Source organism: Lampetra fluviatilis, chromosome 15 (genome assembly GCF_964198595.1).
Source record: "Lampetra fluviatilis chromosome 15, kcLamFluv1.1, whole genome shotgun sequence".
Lineage (NCBI taxonomy): Eukaryota > Metazoa > Chordata > Hyperoartia > Petromyzontiformes > Petromyzontidae > Lampetra > Lampetra fluviatilis.
Window position 1 is genome coordinate 15,040,742 of NC_136289.1, and position 18,069 is coordinate 15,058,810.

At 57.3% G+C, this 18,069-nt stretch overlaps 2 protein-coding genes across 5 annotated transcripts in view; one reads left to right on the top strand and one right to left on the bottom strand.

Moving 5' to 3' along the window:
* Window positions 1–1,952: 1,952 nt before the first annotated feature.
* NSDHL (NAD(P) dependent 3-beta-hydroxysteroid dehydrogenase NSDHL) lies at window positions 1,953–16,163 on the bottom strand. Of its 4 annotated transcripts, none has more exons than XM_078863365.1 (7): window positions 15,924–16,106; window positions 8,392–8,553; window positions 6,669–6,815; window positions 3,972–4,100; window positions 3,538–3,680; window positions 2,997–3,099; window positions 1,953–2,477 (listed from the first exon to the last, which is right to left on the bottom strand). In XM_078863365.1, the coding sequence occupies exons 1-7, from the start codon at window positions 15,954–15,956 to the stop codon at window positions 2,142–2,144; spliced, it is 1,053 nt and encodes a 350-aa protein (XP_078719491.1). In that variant the 5' UTR covers window positions 15,957–16,106; the 3' UTR covers window positions 1,953–2,141. The 4 variants fall into 4 exon arrangements, with proteins under 4 accessions (XP_078719491.1, XP_078719492.1, XP_078719490.1 ...); XM_078863366.1 differs by having other exon boundaries at window positions 15,936–16,105; XM_078863364.1 differs by lacking the exons at window positions 1,953–2,477; window positions 2,997–3,099; window positions 3,538–3,680; ... (1 more) ...; window positions 6,669–6,815; window positions 8,392–8,553 and adding an exon at window positions 10,674–13,943 and having other exon boundaries at window positions 15,936–16,163.
* LOC144936291 (alpha-1,3-mannosyl-glycoprotein 4-beta-N-acetylglucosaminyltransferase A-like) overlaps window positions 10,016–18,069 on the top strand; it is a 37,180-nt gene continuing 29,126 nt past the window's right edge. Inside the window, exon 1 of the mRNA XM_078863367.1 lies at window positions 10,016–10,231. The gene's annotated coding sequence lies outside the window, so the exon portion shown is untranslated. The remainder of the gene's footprint in view (window positions 10,232–18,069) is intronic.

An 18,069-nucleotide genomic window follows, 5' to 3' on the forward strand; every position in this document is an offset into this window, starting at 1 on the left:
CAAGAAATGCGCACAGGGCGGACTCCTTCCCTTTGACACGAACCACAAGAAACACCGTGGCGGGGGGTGTCACGGCATAGATATGCACACAATTCGTCTCCTTCACATCTTTATTTTTACACACATCCCATCAACCACACGGCCCTTGCCCGGAAGCCAGGAAAACAAGGAACTCTCCTCGCTTCCATCCCGAGTGCAGACGGCACCAGCGGCTGCCTCTGAAGCCAGCGACTTGGGTTCGAATTAGTGCTGTCGTCTGTCCGGGTTTGACGCAAGGAGATGGGAGACGTGGCGAGATGGGGGACCAGGGGAAACGAGAGACGCGGGAAGATGGGAGACGCGGGGAGACACGGCGAAATTGGGGACCCGGGAAAATGAGAGACAGGGATACAGGGAGACACGAGACCCGGGGTGATGGAAGTCGTGGGGAGACACTGGAAGATGGATGACGCGGGGAGAGACGTGGGGCGACAGAAGATTTTGGGAGATGGGAGACGCTGCATCTCCCATATTTCCCATGTCTCCGACCGCCCCGTGTCTCCCCACTCCGCCCGTCTCGCCAGTTTCCCTCCCGCATTTGCTCTGTGCCAACTTCCGCCGTCTCCGCGTGGTGGTGGCCATTGCGAGTCCAATTACACCCGGCGCATGGAGCCGTTCTCCTGGCGCCTAGCTCCAGAGCCATAATGGGAACCCTTGGTCACTATGGGGGTATGAGGGGATCCTGGCTGGTGAAGGCAGCAGGGAGAGAGTGGTTGGGAGGATGCTAGGAGATTGAAACCAGCTGAGTAAAACATAGAGTAATTATAGCGGCGATGCGGTCCAGTGGGAGCGCGTTGTTGCAGAGGTCTGTGGCTCTAATCCCAGGCAAGCCGCCCTGGTTAATAGTGTGGTGCGTATTCACCGTTTGCAAGAAAGATGCATTCCGAATGAGGAGTAATGTATTCCGTCGCCAGGTTACAAATTTGCCAAATGGAAAAAAAAAATTACACCGCAAATTACTTAACTCAGTAATGCATACCAAATCATCGCCGCTGACTGCAAAACTTGGCAGGACTCGGTCAGGCTTTCCTGGGTACCCCAAGTGTGTTGCATGCAGCAGCTGACTCTGGGCTGCCAGTGAAGCCACGGGGTCTCCAGGTTGAAGACTGCCGTACAGAGGCCATGGGTCGATGATGTTCGTTCAAGTCCGAATCAATATGTAAACGACGTGACTCATTCGCATATCCATCTCCACGTACAAGACAAGAGTGTGGCTTACAGATCCCGACAGCCCACACACGTCCTCCTTCTGGGACGGCGTAATGTCAGCGGCATTGATTCAAAACAAACAAAACTCTGGACCAGTTTCGGGATTCAGTGTCTTGCCAGCAGTCAGGCTTGCTTGAACCATCCAGCAGTGGATCGGCACGTAGGCTGTGCGCGTGTTGTGCAGCTCGGTGCTGGGGGCCGCGCTGCTGCACGTGGCCTGGAGTGCAGCGCTGTGTGGGCAGCGGGGATTGGTGAATCCTGCTCATCCGGGAAACTCCCTCCCTACCCATGGGCTTCGAGGTCGCCATCTCCTGGCTTATGGCCAGGGTGCCGTGGCAGTACAGCAAGTGGCTTAATTTACAGCTGAATTCCATTTGTACGGGGATTGAGTGTTACCTCCCTCGCAATGCGTGGGTTTTCTCCGGGTGCTCCGGTTTCCTTCCATGTGTAAGACATAAATGTTGGAGTTCGACACACATCCAAATATAGGACCACAGACCTCGGGAAATTGTTGCCAGCGCCTGTTCTGACCGCCGTCCCAGGCGCTCGTCTGCGGGTGTCTCCCCCCCACCTCCGTGCGGACTCCGTGCGTCGTGTCACAGATGCCGCTGCAGCGTCTCGAATGCTGCAGATTGTACGAGCGCCGCCGATGAATGAAGACAAACGAACAGGACAGAAGTAAAATCTCTGGCTCAGGTCAGAGGTTAGAATGTCACCAGGTTTATTGGGTTAACGTTCAACTTCGCAGCGGGCCTGCAGGGCGCGCGACGGCATCCGTGCACGCCGCAGCGTCCAGGTACACACGGGTGAATACAAGGGTGACACCCGGCTGACACCCGGATGCGACCCAGCCAGACACGGGCGAGACCCGGGTCCCTCCCATGGCGAGAGCGCTAGTCGGCCGTGCGGCGCAGGTGCGGGTAGCTGGCGAGGGTTCGCGCCACCGCGTCGTCGAGCTGCACGGGCGGGCGGTAGCCGAGCAGGCGCTTGGCGCGCGCGCAGCTGTAGTAGTGGTGCGTGGCGGCGAGCGCCACGCGCATCGGCGAGAACGTGGGCGTGAAGGCCCACACGGGGCGCAGCAGCGTGCTCAGCAGTTGCAGCAGCAGCGCCAGCACGTACACCAGCCGGTAGGGCAGGCGGTGGCGCGGCGCCGCGTAGCCGAGCCCCTCCAGGAGGCGCGACATGAAGGCCCAGAATGGCACCGGCTCATCGTTGGTGATGTGGAAGGCCTGGACCGGCCGGGGGGTGGGGAAGAAGGGCGGAGCGGGGGTCGAGAGCGAGTTCAGCGATGGGCAGCCGGGTAGCGGGGCTGCCGTCCGTGACCATCGCGTCTCTTGCGATCGCTGAGGAGGAACCAGGGACGAGCAGCAGGGCAGCAGCAGCCAAGTGGTGGAGAAGAGCCGGTACTGCAAACAATTTCTCAAGATCTGCAGTCCTCTATATATTAAGATGTTTTCAGCCAATTTACAAGTGTTTCAACAAGATTGATTATTTATTCATCGGATTTCTCCAGGATAAAGAAATGTTCTGATTCTGAACCAGGTGAGAACTCGGGAAAGAAGAAGAATTCTCATTTGCAAGAGGGACCTGGGTCACCAAAACAACAAAAGCAAGAATGTAAAAACAAGTACAGCAATGAAGCAAAGAGAAATCAGAGCAAAACCAACGCATATAAATATTAAATCAGGATTGCTTGAGGATTGCACGGGGATTGTGTGGGGATTGCATGTGGCTGTGCGGGTCCTCACCTGGCCACACACGGGCGAGCCGGGATCCAGGTGCTCTGCTGCCAGGATGTGGCCGTGCGCCACGTTCTCCACGTACGTGAAGTCCACGAGGTTGCTGCCGTCTCTGCGCCGCACGCGGTCAACGAGACCCTCGTTTTGTGTCGTGGCCCACGGAGTTTTGTGTGAGAGCAGGACCCACGTCTCACAGTGAGGGGGGTCCTGGCCTGTCAACATCTGGCAGCTCACCAGCAGTGTTTCAAGATAGCCTGGCTCTGTCGAAACGAGGCCACAGTTTGTGTTGAACCAATGCGGCTGATATGATGCACTCCCAGAATGCTGGGACTAATGCTGGTGCACTGCAAGATGTCCATAGGCAAGTGCCCTCTCTATGTTAGACAAGGGGTCCGAGTTTTAAGAAAAGCAAAACTCACTTGAGAATCACGTGTGCGTTACTGGTGAACGGCTGTCATGGTAGTGGTGGTGGTGGTCGTCGTGTCGGCGGCAGTGGTGGCCGTGGTGGCGATGTTGGCGATAGTGGTGGTGCACGTGGCGGTCGTGGTACCCGATGATGAACTTCATCTTGCCACGCCGGGCGGCGTCCACAAGTATGGGCACCAGCTGGGGGTCACGGGGCCCAAAGATCCCATGGGGGCGGATCGCAACCGTGAGGAACCCTCGCTCGGGGCAGTTCGCAGCGAGCACGGCCTGCTCCCACGGGGAGACGCGGGGAAGACGAGGGGTCGTGTGGGGAACGTGTGGGCGGCGTGTGGGCGGCGTGTGGCGGACGTGGGGGCGGCGTGTGGCGGACGTGGGGATATCAGCAGACAAGCTGGGTGATGGAGGGACTCGTGAGGACATGAACGGGTACTCGCGGGCGTGACGATTTCGCAAGGGGAGTGTACAGACACACACACGCACACACACACACGCGTGTCCACACCCATGTGTCCACCCCCCTTCGTGTCCACTGCCGTGTGCCCACCCCCGCGTGCGCACCTTCTCCTGTAGGATCTTTGTCTCGGTGTAGTAGTCGATGGGTCTGCGTGCATACGGCGTCTCCTCCGTGGCATCCTTCAGGTCCACCCCCTCAAACACGACGCTCGCGCTGCTCGTCAGCACCAGCCGCTGAGCACGCACACAAACAAAGGCCTCCCGTGTAGCCCACACGGACTGCTGGAGCAAGTGGTCTCGGCGAGCACCTGTGAAGGCTTGCGTGGCCAGCACCATGCCTGGCCGCGTTTGTCTCCCCATTGGTGGCGTTTACACACATTCACACACATGCACACACATTCACACACATTCACACACATGCAGCACCTAACACTTGTTTAGGGCTGAATCAGCCTAGGGGAGGCGCACAACAGGTTCAGATACTCGTCATTGATGTTTTTCGTGAGCGGGAATTGAACTCGGGTCGGTGGGTATGTAGAGTGGTGGCACAGAAACACACACATGTACACACATGCACACACATGCACACACATGCACACAAACACACGTAAGACAAAGATCTCTGTATAGCCTTAACAGACTGTTCGGGGAAATGCTGTTAGCGAGACCCTATGAAGGCCAGCACGGCACACGAGGGGGTAGGTGGCCAGCACCACGCCCGGCCGCCTTTGTCTCCCACTCACACACACGCACGCACACACACACACGCGCACACACACACACATGCACGCACTAATGGGAAACGTCCGCTGTGGTCAGGAATACAAATTGGCAGGCCGCATGATTCATCATCATCCGCCACGTGCGGTGCGAGACAGGGCGCGCCCACACGCGCGTTTCACCACACGCAGGCGTGCACACATGGGACCAACACGCAGAGATAAAGACAAAGTCCTCCTATGTAGCCGTACAGACTATTCAGGCAAGTGCCATGAGCGAGCACCTGTTAAGGCCGGCACGATGCACAAGGTGGGTGGTGGGGCCAGCACCACGCTTGGCCACGTTTGTTTCACTCGTGCTGATGTTTACGCAAGCACACACGCGCACACGTGCACACACACGCGGACAGACGGACAGCGCCCACACGGACTGCGCCCAGCCCAGGGTTTAGCCGTCCCCTGTCGCCCACACCCTGCTGAGCCTGCGGTCGGCGTTAGCTCACCCTCACCACGGGCCCACTCCCGCTCACGGCCCTCGGCACTCTCTTCTCTCTCTCGCGTGGTCTTTCCACCAGACTCCACCGACTCTGTTCTGGGACCGTTTTTTTTTTTACAGGTGTAGAGGTGTAATTGTGTATGGGCGCGGATGGCTAACAAACACAGGGGGCGTGGTTAGGGCCGTACACAGAGGAGGTGCTCACACCGACGTCCGCACCTGCATCCCCCACGGGCCCCTCCCGGGGGCCGAGTACTATAAAAGGTGGTGAGCCGGAGGGCTCGAGGTCGGAGTATCAGCTTTAACCAGCGAAGACTGAAGACCAGCTAGCATAGGCCCCGGAGCTCCCCTGGCTCGCTGTCCTTGTCAGGGCCGACTAGGGCAAGCCGGTGGCGTGGCCCCGAGAGCCCAGACTCAGGGTGCCAGGATCCCAGCTTGACCAGGGCTGGGATAGGTAGCCTCCCTTAGCTCCGTAGTGGAGGACTTGGGCTTAGGTTAGCGGGGTTAGATGTTGTGTCTCCCTGTTAGCTGAGTAAAGGGGACGTTAACCCCTTAAGTACTGTGTGTACCCGCTACTGTACACAAGTTGGTGTTAATAAATAAGTGTGCCTCCGATCCCGTCGTCAAGCCTCCTGAATACTTACTACACAGGTGCTGAGCACAATAGACCCAAAGACCCAAAACGGCAAGCGGTCAGTAACAAACAGCACAATCAAAGATGTGATCGACAGGAGTGTGTATGTATGTATATCGGAAGCCACTGGAGCTATGCACTTTTAAGTCATCTAGATTGAAAACTCATTTATTTAGAATTGCTTTTCGTGTTTAGTTTGTTGTCCTTCCCCTGCACCTCTGATTAGTACAGTTGGCTATGTATGGTGAGAAATAAGTTCAACATGCATACATACATACATACTTCAATTGAACAAGGTTATTGAGAGCTTGGGGGAAAGAGATGATGGTGGGAAAGGGAATTCCACAGTATAGCAGTGCGAGGGAAGAAGCAGAAAGAGTGAGGTGACTTGCAATGTGGTGAGCGAGTGGGTGAGTATGTGAGTGAGTGGATGAGTGAGTGTGTTGAAGTGACCTGCAGTGTGGTGGTGTTTGAGCACAGTGTAAATGAGACCAAGCAGCCTGCGTCTCGTAGACCAAGTCCTCAACACGGGTGTCAGTGAGTGAAGTTCACGGAATCGGTCACCTTGGTAGTAGCAAAAAAAGAGTGATAAGGAGGTGACTGACTGCCAGTGAGTGGCCGAGTGACGAGTGAATCAGGGAGTGCCGAATCATCAATCGCCCTGACTGTGAGTATGTGATATAAGTCCATAAAGAATGGCTTAGAGTTCTCGTTCATTGAATACAATGGGCAGTGAGGGAGCAGCTGCCAGGAATGTGCCCCACGGCTCTCTGGACATCACTGTGTGGGCAGTTCCTTGTCGCAGGCTGTGCCATTATTCACTGGGTGACATTACCAGTAAGTCTCAGGGCCAATGGACAAGGCCATCGGGCAGGGCCACAGGGCAGGGCTACAGGGCCCTAGGGCCGGGCAGGGCCTGGAACAGGGTTGGGCAGGGCCGGGAATGGCGGTACCTTGACGCCAGCGGCCTGGCAGGCCGCGATGACAGTCTGCGTGCCCTGGCAGTTGACCCGGTAGAAGAGGTTCCGATTGTTGCTGGCTGGGCTTGGGGAGGCACAGTGGAACACCACGCTCACGCTCTGCAGCGCTGGCATCAGGTCCTGGTGACGACACGCGCACATACACACCGGCACAGCCGTTCATTCATTAATTAATAATATTTACAATCGTCATCACTATGCACAATGGTGCTCGTGCAAACTGTAGTGGAGGCAACGCTGCAGCGGCGTTTGTGACGTCATTGCTACCACCGTGGGTTGGTGGGAGATGGGGGGATTGTGTTGGGGAGGATGGGGCCATTGGGCGGTGGACACCACAACCATGGAATGGGACGACAACAAGAACAGCTAAGTGGACACTGCGCTTCCCTCGCAGATCCGTCCATCCACATGAACCGTACAGTACACTTCACACATACCATCAGCAGCGCAGCCTTCTGCCAGAATTCTATATGGACAGGTAGGGGAAGGGGGTGGATGGTCTGGTTATTGTCACTCACTCACTCTTTCGTTCACTCATTCAGCATCGACTCTTCCCACAAACCAGGCAAGACCCACAGAGGCTTTGTAGCCAGGACTGTTACGCTCCTCCTCTGCAGAGCCGTTCGAGTCGCTGGTTAGCAGGGAGGCGGCGTGGTGGTTCAGAGGTCAGAGAGCGCTGAGCAGGCGCTGAGATCCTGGGTTCCAATCCGGGTTTCAGCCGCAAGTTGGTCAACAGTAAGTTGGTCAACAGTGATTTAAATAGAGACTCATAGACTAACAAAAGACCCATAGACTCACACAAAGAACCATAGACTCATAGGGTGAGTGGGTGAGTGCATGGGTGAGTGATTGGGTCCGTGGGTGAGTAGGTGAGTGAGGCTCTTCTGGCATGAGCAGACCCACGTAACATCATGGCTGCACGCTAGGTCCAAGCAAGAACATCTGCCGAAGTTAATAGTCCAAACATTGAATGTAGGTCCATGTCCTTGACACCAGAACCTACCATGGAGCTGACATGCCCACTGAACATCGGCTTGTCACCTGTAAGATGCGCCTGCCATTCGTCAACTGCAGTGGTGGGCATCCATATATAACCCCATTTAAACCCACAGCAGCCTGGTCTCACCTCACTGCTGATGAAAGTTGTAAGCAAAAATGTAATCATCACTTGCAACTGGGGTTGACTTCGTCCCCTCTCTTCCTCCCGATGCCGAGCAGAAATGGGTGAAGTTCAGGGCTATGGCTCACGCGGCTGCTATGGTTGCACTGGGTATGGTGTTCCGGCTAGGTCACGGAAACAATATCCCACGTCAGAGAATGAGAAGACTTACCACACGCTCGGAGGTTCTGAGAGCCGTTCGGTACTGCAAAGTTGAGCAATGCTTATGGGTTGATGAGCAGATGGAAATGTGCTCAGCAGCTCTCTATCACAAATCACTTTTAATTCCATGAAATAAGTAACTTTGCTGAGCCATGCCTATTCTGGTCCTTTAGGAAAAATGGTGATCTGATCTCCAGGACTAGGTCTGCAGGTTTGCTAAGCATTTCTGTGAGGTTTTGGGGGAGGGGAATCTCCTCAGCCCATGGGGCAAGGTGGGGTTGACCCTGCTGGGGTTACTGTTGCTCAAATATGAAGAGGAAGTAGCCACCCCTTGCGAGTGGCTGGCTGATGTGCCGCCTGGTGCGGGGAGCTTACCTCCTGGTTGCACAGGTCCCCCGTGAAGTAGACGACGCCAGAGATGGGGGCCCCCGGGCGGACATCGAACACCCCCACCACGTACCCTCGCGCCACCAGCGCCTCCACTAGGTGCTGGCCCAGAAACCCAGCCCCACCGATCACCAGGCACCGCCGCTCACCCTGCAGGCCACAAACACAAAGATCCCCCGTGAAACCTTAACAGACTGTTGGGGCAAGTGCTGTTAGCGAGAAGCATCTATGAAAGCCGGCACGGCACACGAAATGTGTGGCCAACACCATGCCCGGCTATCTTTGTCTCACGAGTGCCAATGTTTACACATGGCGCTAGGCACTGATTTTAGGGTGGGTGTATCAAGTGGCCACCCAAGACTGGTTCAGATAATTGCCACTAGTGTTGGCCATGAACATTAATCGAACTCGAGTAGTTGAGTTTGTAGCGCAGTGTGCCAACTACTGCACCACCGCTCTTCGCACAAATGCACACCACACTTTTACGGGTTACAACACTCACTCACTCACTCAACCACTCGTTCACCCAACCACTCGCTCACCCAACCACTCGCTCACCCAACCACTCGCTCACCCAACCACTCGCTCACCCAACCACTCGCTCACCCAACCACTCGCTCACCCAACCACTCGCTCACCCAACCACTCGCTCACCCAACCACTCGCTCACCCAAACACTCGCTCACCCAACCACTCGCTCACCCAACCACTCGCTCACCCACCCACTCGCTCACCCAACCACTCGCTCACCCACCCACTCGCTCACCCAACCACTCGCTCACCCAACCACTCGCTCACCCACCCACTCGCTCACCCACCCACTCGCTCACCCACCCACTCGCTCACCCAACCACTCGCTCACCCACCCACTCGCTCACTCACCCACTCGCTCACTCACCCACTCGCTCACTCAACCACTCGCTCACTCACCCACTCGCTCGCTCACCCACTCGCTCACCCACCCACCACCCTGCGGGTCACCTCGCGTCTCTCTCTGCTTCTTCCCTCGCACTGCTGCCTCTGGCACCGTTGTCTCTTTTCCCCAAGTTCTTATAATAACCTTACTCAATAAAAGCAACGTGTTACACTCTTATCTAATGCAACTTTGATATTCTTTGGGTTTTTCGGTAAAGTAACGTAGATAGGTTCAAAGAAAATAACAAAAAATAACAAACAAAACCGTTGGTGAAGATGTCGAGCGCTTGTGTTGCGATCGAAACGTCGTAGTTTTTTTTGGTTATTTTCTTTGAACCTATCTACGTGACTTTACCGAAAGACCCAAAGCATATGAATTCCTGCAGTCACGAAAGCTTTAAGTCAAGATGCAACTTTGATAGTATCTTTTTTTGCTGGCCGGTTGGCATTTAGGGCCTGTGCAGCAAGCTGACATGAAGCGTGGTCTTCACGTCTCACAGGGAAGGGGGGTCCTCACATCAACATCTGGCAGTTCACCAGCATTGCTTCAAGCAAGCTGGATTCTGCTGACAAGACACCGCATGTCTAAACCAGTACACAGTGTTCCTTGTGATGAACCAATGCTGCTGAAATTACGTACTCCCAGAAGGTCGTACGGCTGATGGGATGTGTAAAACACGACTTGTATTGTTCTTGCGTGGAGGGACGGACATGGGAAAGAGGCGTCCATTCATGCGCGGGTGTATTTTGCGCTGTGCTGGCTCGGGCAGGAGACGGTGGCTCGGCTGGAGACGGTGTCTGGCGTCGCCCCCTGTGGGTCGGGTCAGGCACCAGCAGCCTCGGCGACACTCGGAACACGCCTCGATGTCATCCGACTGCTGACGAGAGACTCCGTGTCGACGACGGCCCAGAGGTCTGCTCGTCTTGAACCAATGCTGCTGAAATGATGCACTCCCCAAAAGTCGTGCGGCTGCTGGGATGTGCAAGAGATACTTGTATTCATGTGGAGAGACGAATGCGTGAAGGAGACGTCATCTGCTAATGCATCATGAAAACCAGGGATGTTAACCAGTAACTGCTACCAGAATCGGCTACCATTCGCAGTTTCCGGTGGGATGTAACGAATTCACAGATTGGCTTGCAACAATGTACAAACCGCACTGCACAGGCCTGGATCACGTGTCCTCGTCTCTGGGTTCACGAGGTTCAAGCACCACACCTGTGCATGTGTGCAGGCACCGGTTCTGCTACTGGTGTGCGATTCACGCGGTCTCCGCTCATGGATCAATCACGAGTGAAACTGCCGCCTGGCAGAACACAGACACTTTATTTGCAAACAAAATTCAGTTCAAGGGGCTCCAGGAAATAACACGGCGCACGCGTGAGAGCGTGTGACACTTAGTGGGGAGTGATGGCGTATTGGTTGATGCACTGCGCTATGAACCCGGCGCCCTGAGTTAAATTCCTACTCGCGACCAATAAACAGCAGAAACTATCTGAACCGGTCCTGGGCCTCCCCTAAGTCGACTCAGCTTCAAATGAGTACATGGGTGCGGTGTGTAAACATCACCACGAGGGAGACAAAGGCGGCCAAGCGTGGTGATGGCCACCCACCCCCTCATGTGCCGTGCCGGCGTGCTTATGTGCTGCAGCACTTGCCCCAAACAATCCTTTGAGGCTATACGGAGGGATCTTTGTCCTTTCTGGCAAGCAAACAAATTCCATTACAAATCAAATGCCAACGTTCACCAGAGAACACGCGGCACTGCGAACAAGCGGGAGGCCATCGCTCCAGTGTGCGACTTTGGTCATCCAGAACAGAGCGTACAACAAATAATGACGCAGTGCCCGATCCACAAACCCGAAGGAGACATCACAGCGATACACTGCACTGCTCCTGACGCGGCTGTCTGGCTTGATCACCTGAATGTGACATCGTAGTTGTTGCTCTGCATCTACATCAGCCGTACAAAACAATAACTGCTGTCGTTTACATTCTTGGTGTAGTGCCTGAAGTCTAATCGTGACGGATGGCCCGTCAAGGCTTCATTTCAACTCCACCCGGCACATCACATCCAGTATTATTCCTCTCGCTATGGCTGTCGGTAGCTGCAACTATATGCCAAATACCCTGGTCCACCAGCAACCCGTAAACTATTCAGTGAGATATTAAGCCCCAAAGACACCACATCCAGTATACCAGTCCAATAACAAGCTCAATGTCCATCAGCTGAGATGTCACGACCACACCAGATCAGATGTCATTATCTCCTTAGCTGAGATGTCATGACCTCATTGGTTGAGATCTCACAATCATTATCATCATCACCGTGACCCCATCGGCTATGGCCTACACCAGACACAACCTCCGCATCAGCCTGCAACACAAGCAGCACCACGTCCAGCGCCGCCTGCCAGGTCCCAACCTTGGCGGCCGCCCCATCGTACACGGGCCCCGTTACGCCCTCCCCTCCGCCCCCCTCCACCTCCTTCGGGCCCCCAACACCAGGAATCACGGGTCCCACTTCCCCCCTCGCTTCTACCGTGCTGACAACAGCGGCCGCCTCCCATTGAGAGCGGTAGCACCCCGTGTTGTACATGGCGATTACGAGATAGCGCCGCCACCCATCAGCCAGCGCCTGTAGCACAGCCGGGTGGTGTCGGTGGGACTCGGCACACCACCAGGCACCCCCGCCGCCACCACACTCTGGTTGGGCATCGCCCTCCGGACGCGCGTTTAATTTGCGGACCTGGCTCGCGGCGGCATCGGCCCCCGAGCCCGGGGCCGACGATTGCGCCCTGGAGGCCATGTCCTGCAGGATGCGCATGCAGTGCAGCTCGGAAACGCCGGCGCCCGGTAAAACCCGACCATCGTTTATGGCACCACTCAGCCGACGCGCGCATGCCCAGAACCGCGATTCCATCACAGGCAGACGGCAGGGCACGCGGCCGCACAATACCACCGACTGCACCGCCGCAGTCTTCAAGATCACTGTCGTGCCGCCATCGCCGCTGCGACTGGCACCAGCGCGGCGAACGGTCGGGACGGCCGCATCCAGCTCCTCGTCGATCAACTCCAGAGAAAGGGTGGCCGCGTGGGAGGCGCCGGCCTGGCATGGGTAGGCGAGTATCTTTGTGCCGCTCGCCTGGGACACGGCGCGCAGCACGGCCGACGGCACTCGAGGCAGGAAGACGATGCCGAGGTTGTTGCCGCGCTCGGCGAGCCGCGGGCAGACCTCCCCATGAGCCAGCACCAACCGTGCTCGTGTGCCGCTCAGGGCCAGCACCGTCTCCTCCAGCCACGCGTCCTGCTCTTCTGCTTGCCAGGGCGACGTCGCGTCGGGCGCAGGCCGCGAGCCGGAATTCGTCGATCCCGGCTGTCGCGGCCCATGCGGTTCGCTGGCGCCGGGATGGCTGCCCGGAGTGCTAAACCCATTTTGCTCGCGCTCCATTCCGCACCAGAACACTACCTGTCCACGCTCGAGTCCCTGAAAGCCTGGGTGGCGATGGTCGGCGGTGAGGTCCCCCCCAAACAGCAGAGCGCCGAGTGGCCTTCCGCTCAGACTCCTGGCGACGGCAGCGTCAGTGGCGGGCACGCTCGTCAAGTAGCCGTCCACGACTCGGGACGCGTCCTCACTCCGCCCCGGCGTGAGCACCGTGACGATGCGCCGGAGGTCGAACTCCGGCAGCGACGCCAAGCCGCGGCGCGCGTGTATCTGAGCGAGGTACGTGTCCCAAGCCAGCCCCATCTCCCGCTCCTGGCCGTGGCTCAGCCCCCGCGCGAGTCGGCCCACTCCGCGCACCGCGGTCGGCACCTCGCTTCTCGTGCCGCTGCGCGTCGACGGCCGGCGAGGCAGAACGTGAGTCTTGGTAACGTCCTCGCTGGGAACTGGCTCGCCCGCGTTTGGACAACAACCGTGATCTTCACCGCAGGACGAACGAGTCGAGCCGTAGGCGCCACGTGGTTTGGCCGAGGTCGAGTGGAAATGCCGGCTGAGCAGTCGCCGGGGTTGAGCTGCCGCCCTGGAGTTGCTCACGCACAGAGCGGCCTGGTCCCATCGAGCGGAGCTGCCTGGGTTGGGCGCCACAGTACTTCCATCGCACGACAATCGCCCTGAATCCTCTATCGCCAGGCTAGACCCAGCTTCTTCATCGTCATTATCGTCATCATTTTCGTCACTGTCGACGAAACATGACGGCGCTATTGGGAAGGTCAGCATCATCACCGCTCGGGCACATTCGTCCATTGCTTCGACGGCCGTGCGGGTGACTTCGGGGAGAGGCACGGCGCTCTCCTTCACGCAGCGAGCCAGCGCCCTGCCCCACTCCCCGGCCAGCACCGCTACGCTCGTGCCACCGCAGCCGTGCCCGACCTGCTGGCCCCGCACCGCGCCCTCCAGCAGCTGGCCCGCCGGGGAGCATGCGGGGCCCAGGGTCCGCAGCAACTCGAAGCCCGAACCGACCAGGGCACACTCGGGGCCATGGCCCTCGCGAACAAACTTGAGGGCCTTGACGGGCCCTAGCAGCGAGTGAAAGTGGGACGTGACGGCGAGCAGCTCGCACAGGGCCCCGCCGACGGGGGGCGATCGCAGGTCGGGTGACCTCTCGGAAGCCGGTGGCGGACCCTGGGGTTCATCGCACAGAGCACACGGGCCACTCCTGCACGCTATTCTGCGCACCCTCCCGACTTGCCATACCGGTGCGTCCCACCCTCTCACCCAAATCAATCTAGACCCGGGTCCTGTGAACCGTCCCTGTGAATGGCTCAGGCTCTTGTCGTTAGCTCAAAATTCAACGCTGAACAATGTCGGAGAAAAACTCTGAGCTAATGGCGACGGCCTGAACAAAGACTCGATATTGGACCGCACCATGACTGCAGAGATCCTGAACAAATCGTGGAGTGTATTGTGAACCGATGCTAACTTTGCTAATTCAACCGAGCCACAGCAGCAATGAGTAGGTGAGTGGGTGAGTGAGTTGGTGGGTGAGTAGGTGGGTGATTGAAGAGTGGGTAGGTGAGTGGGCGAGTGAGTTGTGGATGAGACGAAAGAGTCAGTGTCTGGTAGACCAAATCCTCAACACGTGTGAAGGAATCAACCGGTGAAGGTCTCGGGAGAATTAGCCGTGGTAGTTGCGATAGAAGGGCGATGAGGAGGCGACTGCCCACTAGGTGAGGAGCGAGCAACCGGAGTGATTTGGTGAGTGCTGGATCACCAATCACCCCGACTGCTTTACTCTGCATTCTGACCAATAGCGTCGTCTCTGTGTTTCTGTGTAAACCCGCGCCGTGTTGGCCAAAACAGGTGCTCGCTAACCTGCACTTGCCCCAAGAGCCTATGTGGGCTTCACAGAGAACTTTCGTCTCTGTCGTACGCGTGATCAGTGTGGGTGAGCAGGAGGGTCAGCCATGCAGCCACCAAACTCAGAAGTTACAGCCACATGGAGACAATGGGACACGGGGACATGTATGTATGTTGGGCTTCCTTCGTACCGTACGTAGCCAACCGTGATAATCGGAGGTGCCGAGGAAGGACAACAAACTAAACACGAAAAGCAGACGTGGAGGAACATGGACAAATAGGCACTGATACAAAAGGACGTTGCAGGCATGGAAGACACGCGTCTTCGTGTTGCCATTTCCCATATTGTTTCCACACACTACAAACCATACGTGCCATACAGTATATAGTCTACACTGTACAATCCATAGGTCTACACTGTATACTCCTGAGACTGTACACCCCAGGATAGTGTATCGTCTATACAGTGTGTACCCATGGAGATGCCGGCTTGTCTCCCTGTCACACACACACACCTCGTCACACACCCACACACTCCCTGTAACACACACACCTCGCCACACACACACACCTCACCACACACACACCTCGTCACACACACACACACCCCGTCTCACACACACACACCTCGCCACACACACACACACTCCCTGTAACACACACACCTCGCCACACACACACCTCGTCACACACACACACCCTGTCACACACACACACCCTGTCACACACACTCCTCGTCACACACACACACACCCTGTCACACACACACACCCTGTCTCACACACACACCCCCTGTCTCACACACACACCCTGTCACACACACACACCCTGTCACACACACACACCCTGTCACACACACATAACACTCCTCGTCTCACACACACCTCGTCACAGACACCTCGTCACACACACACACACCCCCCGTCTCACACACACACACCCTGTCACACACACACACACACCCTGTCTCACACACACACTCCCTGTCACACACTTCCTGTCACACACACTCCGTCACACACACATAACACTCCTCGTCTCACACACACACACCTCGTCACACACACACCTCGTCACACACACACCTCGTCACACACACACACACCCCGTCTCACACACACACACCCTGTCACACACACACTCCCTGTCTCACACACACACACACACCTCGTCACACACGCACACTCCCTATCACACACACACACTCCCTGTCACACACACTCCTCGTCACACATACACCCTATCACACACACACTCCCTGTCACACACACGCACACTCCCTGTCTCACACTCTCTTGGACTCACGCCGGGCCGTACCGCTCTGTTCCGCGTCGCCATGGTCCTGCAGTGGCGCTCTCAGCTCCTCCCTCCCTCGCCGACTCGCGCCACCCTCGGCACTCACGCGCTCCGTGACCCTCCTCCTCTCATTGCTGCCGCAGGGAGAGGGGCGGAGCGGAGACGTGGGGAGATGGGAGGAGACGTGGGGAGATGGGGAGATGGGAGGGGCGGGGGAGGAGACATGGGGAGATGGGAGGAGACGTGGGGAGATGGGGAGATGGGAGGGGCGGGGGAGGAGACATGGGGAGATGGGAGGAGACGTGGGAAGATGGGAGGAGACGTGGGGAGATGGGAGGAGACGTGGGGAGATGGGGAGATGGGAGAGGCGGGGGAGGAGACATGGGGAGATGGGAGGAGACGTGGGGAGATGGAAGGGGACGTGGGGAGATGGGAGGAGACGTGGGGAGATGGGAGGGGCGGGGGAGGAGACATGGGGAGATGGGAGGGGCGGGGGAGGAGACATGGGGAGATGGGAGGAGACGTGGGGAGATGGGGAGATGGGAGGGGCGGGGGAGGAGACGTGGGGAGATGAGAGGGGACGTGTGGAGATGGGAGGGGCGGGGGAGGAGACATGGGGAGATGGGAGGAGACGTGGGGAGATGGGAGATGGGAGGGGAGATGGGGAGATGGGAGGGGCGGGGGAGGAGACATGGGGAGATGGGAGGAGACGTGGGGAGATGGGAGGGGACGTGTGGAGATGGGAGGGGCGGGGGAGGAGACATGGGGAGATGGGAGGAGACATGGGGAGATGGGAGGAGACGTGGGGAGATGGGAGGGGAGATGGGTAGATGGGAGGGGCGGGGGAGGAGACATGGGGAGAGGGGAGGAGACATGGGGAGATGGGAGGAGACGTGGGGAGATGGGAGGGGAGATGGGGAGATGGGAGGGGCGGGGGAGGAGACGTGGGGAGATGGGAGGAGACGTGGGGAGATGGGAGGAGACGTGGGGAGATGGGAGGGGCGGGGGAGGAGATATGGGGAGATGGGGGGAGACATGGGGAGATGGGAGGGGCGAAGAGGAGACATGGGGAGATGGGAGGAGACGTGGGGAGATGGGAGGAGACGTGGGGAGATGGGAGGGGAGATGGGTAGATGGGAGGGGCGGGGGAGGAGACATGGGGAGAGGGGAGGAGACATGGGGAGATGGGAGGAGACGTGGGGAGATGGGAGGGGAGATGGGGAGATGGGAGGGGCGGGGGAGGAGACGTGGGGAGATGGGAGGAGACGTGGGGAGATGGGAGGAGACGTGGGGAGATGGGAGGGGCGGGGGAGGAGATATGGGGAGATATGGGGAGATGGGGGGAGACATGGGGAGATGGGAGGGGCGAAGAGGAGACATGGGGAGATGGGAGGAGACGTGGGGAGATGGGAGGAGACGTGGGGAGATGGGAGGGGCGAAGAGGAGATGGGCGGAGATGAGATGGGAGGAGAGGATTCGGGAGGGGGGACACGTGTGCTCGACACAATGCCGTATCAATGTGCATAATTCAAAACACGTTTACAGATGTATGTGAAATGAGTCAGTGGTGGACATTCCACATCCCTATGGCGGAGACCAGCCTCTACATAGGACAACCACTGTTGATCTCCCCCACAAAGTGATACCTATTGTATCGACCCTGCAAAGTATAATGGGCTGAGTCAACCCCCAATCAGGATTTGAGCTCGCGACGTTCCTTCCGATGGCGCGCCGCTCACTCCACCCCAGAGCCAAGCGGCCGGAGGTCAAATCCAGATGACCTCCGTGACGTCCCAACCATGGGGGCATGTCGTGGGTGGTCATCAGCAGGCCAATGTGGCACAGCAATTTCAGTTATTGTACGTTTCTGTAACTTATCATTCGGACTGTTAATATCGGTTATCAGTTTGCCACAGATACAGAAATGTCCAGCAAGTGCCAAGTAGCGTCTTCATTACTGGAACATTCCACTGGAATCGGTGACTGGTTCCTAACCAGTGAAACGGTAAGCGATTGCGAAAGCGGTTACCGGTTCACTGTTATCATTTAACTAACCTGTTTGGAATGCACTAACAGTGGCATCGCTGTGCATATGTTGCACTTGATACGGCAATCGTGCTGTGACGGTTCCACCTGAAGACGGAAGCTTGTGTTG